The sequence below is a fragment of the Echinops telfairi genome, unplaced genomic scaffold, assembly GCF_000313985.2.
Source record: "Echinops telfairi isolate 266 unplaced genomic scaffold, ASM31398v2 ScPeMD7_18;HRSCAF=68, whole genome shotgun sequence".
NCBI lineage: Eukaryota > Metazoa > Chordata > Mammalia > Afrosoricida > Tenrecidae > Echinops > Echinops telfairi.
This window is the reverse complement of record NW_022103915.1, coordinates 43,016,717-43,029,514: the sequence shown is the minus strand read 5'-3', so window position 1 is coordinate 43,029,514 and position 12,798 is coordinate 43,016,717. Positions and strand designations below refer to the sequence as shown.

The window sequence follows — 12,798 nt, the reverse complement described above, 5'->3', positions numbered from 1 at the left end:
ATGCAAATGGGGAAGAATTGAAAAGCCACCAATTTCCACCAGAGATAATCATGAGCTCTAGTATCATGTACTATTAACACTCAATAAAAGGACCGATCTTATGAAGTGACTTATGAACAAGGACTAGGCCATCCACATCTGGGGAATTAGCCATTAAAAACGTGGTACAAAGCAGCAGAACATTTTAAGATAATGAAACGTTATCAATAGCGTGGGACACTGACAGTCAGGTATTGTGCCTGGGGAGGAGCCCCTCAGGTCAGAACTCACTCACTGCCATCCAGTCAGTGCTGACCCACAGCGACCACAGTGCTCAGAACATGACTGAAGCAGAGTTCCCTTCTCCAAGTCGAGTTGACTATAGTGACATGGATGGAGCCTTAAGGACCTTCGTGCGCTACGGGGGCGTGATTCAAAATGAGAAGAAGTCGCTGAATATATCTATTAATAATCAGAACTTGGAATGTATGAAGTATGAATCTAGGAAAATTAGAGGTCATCAAAAATAAAATGTAATTCATAAAGATCAATATCCTAGGCATTAGTGAGCTGAAGTGAACTGTCATTGGCTATTTGAATCAGATCTGCACATAGTTTACTATGATGGAAATGACAAATTGAAGAGGAATGTAGTCGCAGTCATTGTCAAAAATGAGGTTTGAGGACCAGACAATGTTTCATTCTGTTGTACACAGGGACCCTGTGCATCAGAATCAACTTGATGACATCTAAAATTGGCCAGATGAAGTGAACATTGATTTACATAAAAGGAGGAAATGTGGGAAAGCAGCAAAGAGAATTAAAAATAGAGGACTGCATTAACAAGGTCCCACTTGGTGAGATGGAGAACTACGTGAGGAGCTCCTTTGGATTACTTACAAATCCCATCTTAGAGGAGAGCGCATATCAGTATTTGACGTGAATGGCCTATTCCAAAAGCAATAACTACTTCTAATCTCCTTCTGCCCAGTATATTTTGAGTTCTAGCAGGATCCATAATGGGAAACATGACATCCAGTAGATACCATATGTTCACATTGCCTATTACTATGCAGGAAAGTAATCACACATTCCAACAGCTATTACTTTTTCCTGTCTTTGCAAGCAGAAAATAATGTGATTGTTTTTCTCTCATTTTAATTGATATCACACAATGGGGTCTTTAGTGTGAGAATCATTTTAAAAATATTTTGCTACTTGGCACACACAGAGAAAGTTACTTTAGAATCCATCCTACTTTCTTTCTATTCCTCAAAAGATTGCATTCCATATATAGAATAATTTATTTATTGTGTTATCTAATTTCCCTCAAAGTCAAACCAAACTTACTGCTGAGTCAATTTCCTATTTATAGTGACCCAAAAGACAGGGTAGAACTTCGCCCTCCCGCCACCCCCCTCCCGGGTGTCCGAGCCTGCAACTCAATAGCACTTGTACATTCTTTCTAGATAGTTATTTAACTACCCCTTGTGAAACATAACATTAATAAAGAACCATCACATCTTAGAGATACTTTAGATACCTACTGTTTTTCTTGTACAGAAGAACTTCAAAGCAATTTGACTCATAATTGTCAAAAGTCTGCCTGACTTTCTCAATGGTCTTCTTGTCAGTCAATTCCCCATACATAAAACTGGAAGAAGAAAGGGGGGGAAATCCATTTCAGTTTGATGGTGCTTTTTAAATACTACGCCAAATCATATGGTCATCTTTGCTCTTATGTATTCAGAGTTAGTTAGAAAACGGAATGATACTCACCCACATGCAAAAAATTTAAAACTAAAAGATTTAAACCATGTTTTAATCATGGTACCACATGATTATTAAACTGTTAGCAAAAAGTTAGCTTTAGTACTCACTTCATGCACACAGACACCCACACACACAACAGTGGCAGTCTCACCTCGTAATATGCCTGGATTCAGTTATCATGGTTTATTTGAATAACCGGTTTCCCAGAAACATAGTTACCACAGTATATTAACTTGCTAGCAATAAGTAATTGCATAAAGGATAAACTTTGCAGCTTTTTCTTCAGTTCACAAAGCATTGTAAAGACCATGTTCACTGTAATCCTAAACAATCACACCACTTTATTCATCATCTGTTGGTTATTAGCCACTGCAAATCTGTTACTGAGCTTAGATATAGACGGCAAAGCAGGTCGCTGTGTTTCTTCCACATCTCTCAGTAATAAACCCATGAGATATCTTGCAGAAATTGGTCATTGAAAACAGAAATTCACCAACAAAGATGAAGGTACAGCAGAACATGAAAAATGACCAGGCTGGACATGAAATCAGAATAGATCAAAAAGGGATGACTGGAAATGTTGCCATCATTATCACTCAGAAGACTCCACAGGTCCAGCCCAAGGTGAACCTAACGACGTACAGGAAAAAGTGGTTGTACAAAAAGGAGCAAGATTTCCCACAGGTCAGAAACTGGACCCAGCAGTCCCATACCCAGATGGACAACCTACAGAAATGTTGCATGCTTTCGCTTTTATAAAATAACATGAATAGGTAAATAAGCAAAAACTAATGTTCACTAGTCTTTGGCAGAGATGAGTAACAGGAGAGGGACATTCACTCTTGAGACAGAAGACACTTGTTATTTTGAGAAAAATGGAAGGTAAAACACCAAATCATGCACACAGCTTGACCAAACTCATTGAAACGTACGCACACACACACAACTTTAGGTAATTGATATGGTACGCGTCATTCTATCCCAAAAATTGAGTTGTTATAAATGTATGTAAGTAGGCATACAAGTGAGAATATATATGTAAAGAGACCTCAAAAAGGTCATGGAAAATGGAATTAAAAGATAATGGAATTTTTTCACAAATTTTTAAAGTCACCTTATATATAGTCACATATGGATATGTATATGATGTATCTACATGTGTATGCATGTATGTACATTCATAAACAAAATAAACCACACAGTAGACACAGATGCAGAAACTTCTTTCATGTAACTAAGTACAACACAGAAAATATTTCTGAGTTTGAAAGCTAAGTACTGTATTCTTGTGAAATAACTTAGTATAACATTGTTCACAAAGTTTATGTTTGGGGTAGTTACATAATCTCTTGTCGATTTGAGACTTAAGAGTGAAGGGGTGGTGGTTAGCCTGTCAATAAGGTTGCAGCTTGATGACCTCATGTGGAGGCGCTAAGGAGATAAATAGCTTGCTAGAGGCAGGACACATGCTGACTCCTGGGAGACATTCCTGCAGACAGTACACATGGAGCTACACTAGAGCCCTGGAGCTGAAGGAGCCACTTGGAGACCCCTACCAAAGCTAAAATGCTTACAACCCCACTGGATCTACAATATTTCTCACCCACTGGCCTGTGATCTTCTTGCATTCGGCATCATTGCATGTGTTTTGTGAGTCTGAAGAGGACTTTATAGCTTGGTATAGGACATCTGGACAAATATCGGACTTATGGACTTGATCTGGACTGGACTGGGATGTTTTCTTAATGTACAACTACTCTGTATATAAAGCTCTTTCTTATGCACATATGAGTGTCTATGAATTTGTCTCTCTACTCTCCCCAGACTAACACAATGCTCCACCAATGTCTTAGTTTGCCAAGTCACTTCTGGGGTCTTAAAAGCTTACAAGCAGCCATGTAAAATACAATGATAGGTCACTATTTGTCCAGAGCAATAGAGGGGGCAAACAAAGGCTCAAAGAAGACACTACGATTTTTTTTTTAGATTTTTTTTTTTTTTTTAATAATAAATGTGTGTTTCGAGCCCGGAGCACACACTCTGCACTCTCAGCACTAACCGCGCCAAGACACTACGACATTTGTATGTAAATAACATACTTTTTATACATGGGTTTGTTTGTTTGTTTGCTTGCTTGCTTGCTTGCTTTTGCCAATGAATTTTCTTTCCATGGGGTAGTTCTCTAAGCATGGTATGCTAATATTTAATTACGTTGCTAAAAAAAAAATTTAGCTAGTACACCTACCACAATATCACAACAGAATAAGGCATTAGCCAAAAAAAAAACTATAACACACATCTGACTTCGACAAAAGTAGAGTTGTCTATAAGACTAATAGTCTACCCAAATCACAGCCTCCTCTCCCAGAGACCAGAAGAACTAGATGATGCCCAACTGCCGTTCTGATCAGAGTCACAATAGCTGGATCCTGGAAGAGGGGAGAAATAGTTGGAATAGAACCTCAAGTTCTTTATCCTTACATCCAGACTGAGTATTTGAGACTGGAGACTATTGTCCTGGGATAATCTACAAATATTTCACCAAATGATGGTTCTACCCTTTCAGCTAAGTGAAAGACAAAATGGGTACTGTCCTTAAAAAAATATTTACAAGGGTGAGTTAAAAAGTAATGCTAATGGGATTCCAGTCCATACACACCCGGGTTGATTCCAAACCAAATGTATGTAAACTTGGCTCCATAAGCAGTGGACGGCTGCAAACAATGTCTTTGGACAAGTTTCTTAGTCTTACCGGGGTGCTTTAAGAAATCTAATCAAAAGAGTGACTGTCCAGGGAATCTGCTTCGTCATTTCGAGTTTCCCAATCGTATAGTGTCATACTCTTTCCAAACCACTGTCAAACAAAGCCCTGCTAATACATTCCAAAAAGGAGTCTTTCACTTCTTACAGGGCTCCACTGACACTTTTAAGCTTATTATATAGGACATGTTGTTTCCAGTGACAGAATCCATATCCAAAGTAAGTAGTTAAATGCATTAGTTAAATAACAAAATTGATTTTAAAACTGAAGACTATAAATAATGTCTGAAATGTACCTTACAAAGCAAGAATTCTGGATGTGAATTCAACCTTTGAAATATTTCCATCACAGGTTGTCCAAACTACTGACTAGATCAATTGTCCTATGTTCTCTTTGGGCATGGTAAATTAGTTTATTTGCCTGCCTTTGTTTCATCTAAATATCAGAAGTCTTCATCACCATTTCTAGCCCTCGGGTTCAGGATAGGTGATGCTCAATGTAATCTTTAATGGAATTTGAAGGGATCTAAGTTGAAGAAATGGTGATCAGATTTGGAAACTAAATACAATCATCTTATACAAGTATATCTTACTGAATATTATCAAGGACCATATAATGGGAATATGAAGACATTACGAAACTTCATGTTGTTCTCTTAGACAAAAAATTAAATTCCTGTTCCATAAATAAGGTTTACAACTGCACTATTATTTTATTAAAAGTCAAATAAAATTGGATTTACAGAGATCATCCAATCCTGTGATAACATTGGATACCCATGATGTAACCAAGAATTATTAAAACTGGTGGGTCACTTACAGACTGCTAAATCTATAGGCAAGCCACATCACCTCGCTACACATTAGTTTCCTCCTCAGTAAAATGATGATGATGATACCTCGGAGGACAGGGAGGATCACATGTATAATCAGATGACAGTGTGTGTTACAACTGCTGAATTATTACTGGGCTGTTTCTTAGGGATGTGGTTAGAATAAGGACCCCAATCCCAACTTCACTCCCTTCCTTTTCAATTATGCTAGACACAAATTAGTTATGCTTCTTCTTCCAGTGTGTGTATATAAAGAAGATGCATAAGTTGACCTAGTGCCTATTTAATCTGGCCATTTCTCCCATAGCTCACAGTGTTAAGTTTGTGGGGTAAAGAGAAATTTTCCATGGGTCTGGTCTAGGCCGTGTCCAAAGCCACGTAGGCTTGCCTAGAAAACTTTTAGGAGTCTGTGGTTTGGCTTTGTAGTAGGATTTATTTATTCTTGGGGGCTTTGTTCTGCTATCAAACTCTCACAAATAAGCCTCTTGATGATTCCAATTATAATGTTAATTGACTTAGAAGTGGGAGAGGAATCTTACTAACTTTAGAAAAAGCATAACCAACCTATATGAATGTGCCGAATGTCTACAATATTCCTAGACTAAAACACCAACGAACATTCAGGTCATCACTATTGACTGTAGTTACCAAGAGTAGCAAATACATCATCAGAGAAACAACACCCATTGACTTAACACAGTTGAAAAAATGTGGTCTCCAGCTCAGAATCAGCACAATAAACCAGGAAAGGCTAAGGAAAGGATGGACTGAGATCTTTCAAGGGATCAAAAAAGAGGAAGCCTAAGAAATTGTAAAAAGGAGATATTAGGGAGAAACTACAATGCAGCTTCCAACATTCAGAATAGGTAATTTTGGAATACATCAAAAGCATTACTTTATATTGCGGACTGTAACCAAAGGTTTCACAAGCCATTCATTTATATGAGTTTAAAAATTTTTAGAGACAGTCATAAGTGGTCGACTCATCACATATAATTAAGGGAAATCAGAGAGAGCACCACTGGATATCTTAACCTTTGAAGACAAACAACCCTGAGGTGACTTTGCCCTCCTACACTTGAACTCAGTGCCACGAGGCAGGCAGAGCCCATTGTCAAATGGAAACAGACAGACTGACATCCAGGAAGGATAACCTGCACTCACTGGCTGATGAGATAATCCGATGTTAATGAAACTGCTTGTGAAATACAGATAAGAAAGCCTCTCTTCACATCTCTTCTCATTGTCTACTTTGATGGGGTCGTTTATACTATTTTATTCAAGATAACTTTAATTGTGCTAGATGTGCTTCATGAAGTATGTATCCTCTGACCACTGAGCACTAAGAACAGTCTTGGCTTATAGAAGGGGCTCAAAAATTATATATGTTTTGAATGCATAAGTGAATTCACAGATTTGCATATATTTTTTTCAATGACTCTTAACCTGTTAAATTTCCATGGGCAATTGAATCGCCTTACTACGCTGATTCGCTTTTACCCTACAGCCCTCAGGTGTGAGTTTCGCTACATCAGCATTTTGCTAAATTCCCAGAGGTCTCTGAACCATCTTATAACCTACCTGCACGTGCTGCTTTTCTGCATGACGTCAGCTCGGTGATAGCCAGAGAGTTTACAAAACCCGTCATTACTATAAACTACAGGCCAGTCCACAATCTGGGCATTTCCCAGTAAGAAACTTGATTCTAAGGAGAGAAGAAGAAGGAAGTCACTCAGCATCATTTAACAACATACTTCTTTTAAATAATGAAAAAGGCAGATTCTTAAAGATGGACACATGAAACTATGGTTTGTTCAGCTACAGCTAACAGCATATGCTGGAAACTGACCAAATCAATTTAGCATGATCCTCAAATGCACCCTACAATAAATGCCTGATTTGTTCACAAATTAGAAACTTCATCTAGAATAAACCAATTTTAACAACCTTTTGTATTCAAGTATTCCCTAAGCTATTAAGACAAGATCTGGCACACACAAAAAACAAAAAACAGAATCTGTCTAGTATTGAATCAAAGCTAACTATTACAATAATTTCACCTATAGACAGATTAATCTAGCAGGACTACACACACTCCCCACCAGATGAGAATGCTGAACTTCATAAGAAGCAAATTGAATAGTCCTCCAAAAAGTCTACTAAGATAATTTTGACAGGGGAAAATTAATTTTGTCATTAGGCTGATCTTGAGAAGTCTAATTTAAAATAGTATTAAAGAGTCATTTTTCCCAATAATAAATTAACCAAATTGTTATTTTCAACACATACAAACAAAATGTGTAAAATACCAGCATACTAATTAAAAATTATATCCATTTTTTTCATGGGAAAACAAGCTATAAAAGTGAGTACAAAAATGTATATATTTTCTGGTATCAAGCTTAACTAAATATCCACTTGTTTTAAGCAATAGCTTTTTCATACTTTTAGAACATATGACAAATGTGATTAAAATATTTAAAATGTCAAAATAGTATCTTTCAAAATATTCCAAAAGCTATCTGTAATTTTTATAGTAATGATCCATAAAATATTTGTCCTTTTGTGATTGACTATTTTCACTCAACATAATGTCCATCACTGTACCAAAAAAAAAACTAGTTGACATCCCACCATTTCAGGAGGTAGCACCTGAGCAAGAACCAATGGTACTGAAGGAAGTTCAAGCTGCACTGAAAGCATTAGCCAAAACAAGGCTCCAGGAATTGGTGGACTATCAATTGAAGTGTTTCAACAAGCTGAGAAAGCACTGGAAGCACTCACTCACCTATGCCAGAAATTTTAGAAGACAGTTACTGGGTAAACTGACTAAAAGAGTTCCATATTTGTACTCATAAAAGAAAGGTAACTCAACAAAATGCTCAAATTTATAGAACAATATCATTAATATCACACAAAAGTAAAATTTTGTTGTCATAGCACATTGACAAGGAGCTGCCAACAGTTGAGGCTGGATTCAGAAGAGGACTGGACAAGGGATGTCATTGTGGATGTCAGATGGATCTTGGCTGAAAGCGGAGAATACCAGAAAGATATTTACTGGTGCTTTATTGACTATATGGATCATAACAAACTACGGATAGCCTTGGGAAGAGTAGGAATCCCAGAACACCTCATTGTACTCATGTGGAAGCTATACATAAATCAAGAGACAGAGTGCAAAAATAACAAAGAATACTGCAGGGTTCAAATCCAGGAATGGTCTTGTGCCTCAGGGCTGCATCCTCTCACCATACTTATTCAATCTGTATGCTGAGCAAATAATTAGAGAAGCTAATTTTCTTATATGAAGAAAAATGCAGCATCAGGATTGGAGGAAAGTTTATTAACAACCAGCATATGCAGATAATACAACCTTCATTGCTCAAAGTGAGGAGAACTTGAAGCACTTGCTAATTAAAATTAAAGACTGCAGTCAATATAATATTGTATTACAACTCAATATAAAGGACACCAACATCCTCACCATTCGACCAATAGGTAATGTCATGATCAGTGGAGAAACGATTGAAGTTGTCAGGGATTTTGTCTTGCTTGGGTCCACAATCAAGCAATACTCATGGGAGCAACAGTCGAGAGATCAAAGACTACACTACATTAGGTAAATCTGCCACACAAGACCTCTTTAACATGTTGAAAACCGAGGTGACTTTGAGGAATCAGGTGCTTCTGACCCAAGCCATGGTATTTTCAATTGCCTTATTGTGCATGTGAAAGTTGGCCACTGAATAAGGAAAACAGAAGAAAAATCAATACATTTGAATTATGGCTCTGGCAAAGAATATTGAAAGTACCATGAACTGCCAAAAGAACAAACAGATGTGTTTTGGAAGTAGAGCTAGAAATCTCCTTAGAAACAAGAATGGGAATATTTTGGACATGCTGTCAGGAGAGACCAGTCCTTGGAGAAGGGCATCATGCTTGGCAAAGTAGAGGGGCAGCTACAAAGGGGATGCTCTCGACAAGATGGGTTGACACAGTGGCTGCAACAACGGGCTCAACGTGAAGCCCGGTGCGGATGGCGCAGGCCTGGGCAGTGTCTCGTTCTGTTGTACAAAGTGTCAGTCACTCTGATCAGAACCGGCACGATGGCACCTAAAAAGTAACAATGATGTCCTTCAGGTTCACCCAGTTCTGAGTTACGAATATTCATCGGTGTTCTTTAACGTTCTACAGTATTTATTTTTAAAGCTTATCAAGGGTTTCTAGTAAGCAGCGTCTGTAAAGAAGCAAAAATTTAGTGTAATAATTCCCAAACACTGGCACCTACAATAGAACCAGATTTCTAAGCGTTAACACTGGGAGTTACAAAGCCCCGAAGTGAGAACAGCTCAGCATACCTCACACGGAAAGAATTGAAGAAGAAATTCAGGACTAAATTGACTGTGGGGGGGGAGGTCAGACCATAGCAGGCATCCTCCCTGAGGGTGATCAATTTCCAGACTGTAGTGGGCCCAGCTCCCTGCTGTTAAGGACAATGGACAGGCCTGCAGTCATGTATTTGGTTCCTGTAGGTGGGGTTTACACCCTACTGACAATGGTTCCTATGGAGACCCAGGAACAGGTCAAAGGTAAGCTGCTATCCTAAATCTAGGATCTGCCCATCTTGTCACATGTATACCCCCAATCCCTCCTCTTCCTGTTGTGTGTTTGCCCCTAGACCACCCCCTTCCATTACTGTATAACACTATAGTGCAACCCCTTCCTGTGATGTATGTTTTACCTGTAATTAGTGGGCTTGCAGGCCTCCAAAGGTATATAGCAATAGGGTTAGCAATAAAGAGCTCTTGCTCTCCCTCAATGCCCCCTTACTCTCTCGGCTCCTCCCTTGACCTCTCCTCAGCTCCCTCTCCTCCCCTGTTTCCTTTTCCCCTTGTCCTTCTTCCCTTCCCCCTCTCTCCACGTGGACCACCAAGCAGGGCTGAGGTAAGCATGCTACCATGTGATGTGTCTGACTCCATTATTTGACTCTCTCTTTTATCTCTCATGCTCTCTATGACTTTAATATAATATTTATATATCTCAACCGTACAATTGTGCTTACTGAACCTGTGGTTAGTGGTGGGGGCTGGCTCACCCCCACCAACTCACGATTCAATGGCAATACATTGAGCAATGCAGGAAACATTAAAACAAGATGGAAGAAATATATAGTCACACTAAAAACAATTGATTTGTGTACAACCAATTTCATATGATCGGGGATCGATGATATTGAAGGAAGACGGTCAAGCTTCACTGAAGGCATTAGCAAAAAGCAAGACTCCAGGGATTGATGGAACCCTAACTGAAGTGTTTTTAAAAAACTGATGACGTACTGGAATAACTCATTAATCAATGCCAAAAACATTTGGAAGAAGATACCAGGCCAAGAAAATGGAAGAGATCCATATTTGTGACTATTCCAAAGAAAGGTGACCCAAAAATCATAAGAACATTTTATAGCAATATCATTAATATCACATGAAAGCAAAACTTTGCTGAAGACCGTTCAAAAATGATTGCAGTAATACATCAATCTATTCAATCTATATGCAGATCAAATAATCAGAGAAGCTGAATTATATGAAGAATGTGGCATCAGGATTGAAGGACAGCTTATTAACCATCTACAATATGCAGATGACAAAACACTTGCTTGCTGAAAGTGAGGACGTGAAGCACTTGCTGATGAAGATCAAAGATTGCAGCCTTCAGTATGGATCACAACTCAATGTAAAGAAGACCAAGATCCTCACAACAAGAAAATAAGTAACATCATAATAAATCAAGATAAGTTGTCAAGGATTTTGTCTTCTTGGACCCTCAATCAATACTCATGGAAGCAGCAGTCGCGAGATCAAAGGACAGATAACATGAGGTAAATCTGCTGCACATGACCTCTTTAGAAGATGGAAAAGCAAGAAGTTACTTTGAGGCCTAAGGTGCACCTGGTCCAAGCTACAGTATTTTCCATTGTCTCATATGCATGTGAAAATGGACACTGAATAAGGATGGGAAGGCTGAGGATGGAAAGACTTCACTTCACATATTCTGGACATGTTTTCATAAGAGACCAGTCCCTAGAAAAGTGCGTCATACTTGGTAAGGTAGAGGGTTAGGGGACAAGAGGAAGACTCTCAATGAGATGATGACCCAATGGCTATGACATTGGGTTCAGATGGCAGAGGACCAGGCGATGTGTCCTTCTATTGTACATCAGGTCAACAAAAGTTGGAACTGACTCAAAAACAGTTAACAAAAAAGAAAAGAAACTTTAACACCACATTTCAAAACCAACCTCACTCCCATGGAGTCAATCCTGGTGGTGCAGTGGTTACACCTTGGACTGCTAACCAGAAGATCAGCAGCTGCAAACCACCAGCCACTCCGTGGGAGGAAGAGGATGCTTGCTACTCCTAGAAAGAGTTACAGTCTCAGAAACCTACTGGAGCAATTCCACCCTGTCCTATCAGGTCACTATGAATCAGAACCCAGGGTAGAACCCAGAAGGGTAGTCAGGAAAGTGAGTCGGATGTTTAGTCAAACTTGGAAAACCCTTATCTACTCATGGTGTGCACTGGCATCAGCTGGGAGCTTCTTGCAGTCTTGGAATCTCAAGACCCCAACCAGCCCTTCTGAATCAGAAACTTCAGTTTAACAAGCTCTCTAGATGTCTGCCAAACACATCGATGCATCTGTGCAGAGTTACAGGTGAGCAGCAGGAGAGTAAGGTTAAAGGACGTGAGGAGCATGGGCAAGGAGCATCTGATGGGGGAGAAGAAAACGGATATTTAAAGCTTTCTAATTCATAAAACTACATTTCTGAGCCGCTCTCTAAGCTTCAATATATTGAAGTGAAAACTAGTCTTCAGTTTTTCACTGAAGAAAACACTTGTGCTTATTCATAAGGCAGCCTCTGAGGAAAGGCAAATAGATTATTTTTCTTTTATTCATTCAACTCTAACTTTATTTATTTATTCATTCAACTCTAACTTTGAAGAAGCTCCAATCTTTATATATATATGGAAGCATAGAAAATAATGATTATTACGTATGCTCATTTTTAGGGATACCTCTGGGGAAGGTCAAGTGGACGTTCCTTATTATTCATTCAGTCCTAGCTTTGAAGAAGTACCAGTGCAAACCAAGGCTCCTTTGTTGACAGCTTTAAAACCTTGGGATTCAATAAAACTCATGCGGCAATAACTGTGTTTAAGATGTTAGGCAGAGTACTTCAACAATACTGGCCATCAAACACACTTTATTATTAAGTTAGATTTTTATTTCATTCAAAATTTTAATGTCAATAAAGCTATTATAAAAAATAATAATGTGTTTTGAGAATGATGATGGCAACATATGTACAACTGTGCTGAACACAATGAATGGATGTATGGATTGTGATAACAGTTGTACGAGCCCCCAGTAAAATATTTTCAAAAAATAATAA

General features: G+C 38.6%; 1 protein-coding gene across 1 annotated transcript in view; it reads right to left on the bottom strand.

Annotated features, from left to right (window-relative positions):
• Positions 1–12,798, bottom strand: part of KCNH5 (potassium voltage-gated channel subfamily H member 5) — a 356,634-nt gene that overhangs the window by 322,731 nt on the left and 21,105 nt on the right. Inside the window, exons 2-3 of the mRNA XM_004698639.2 lie at positions 6,927–7,050; positions 1,527–1,633 (exon numbers count right to left, since the gene is read on the bottom strand). Of these exons, the coding sequence (XP_004698696.1) occupies positions 1,527–1,633; positions 6,927–7,050 (231 nt within the window). The remainder of the gene's footprint in view (positions 1–1,526; positions 1,634–6,926; positions 7,051–12,798) is intronic.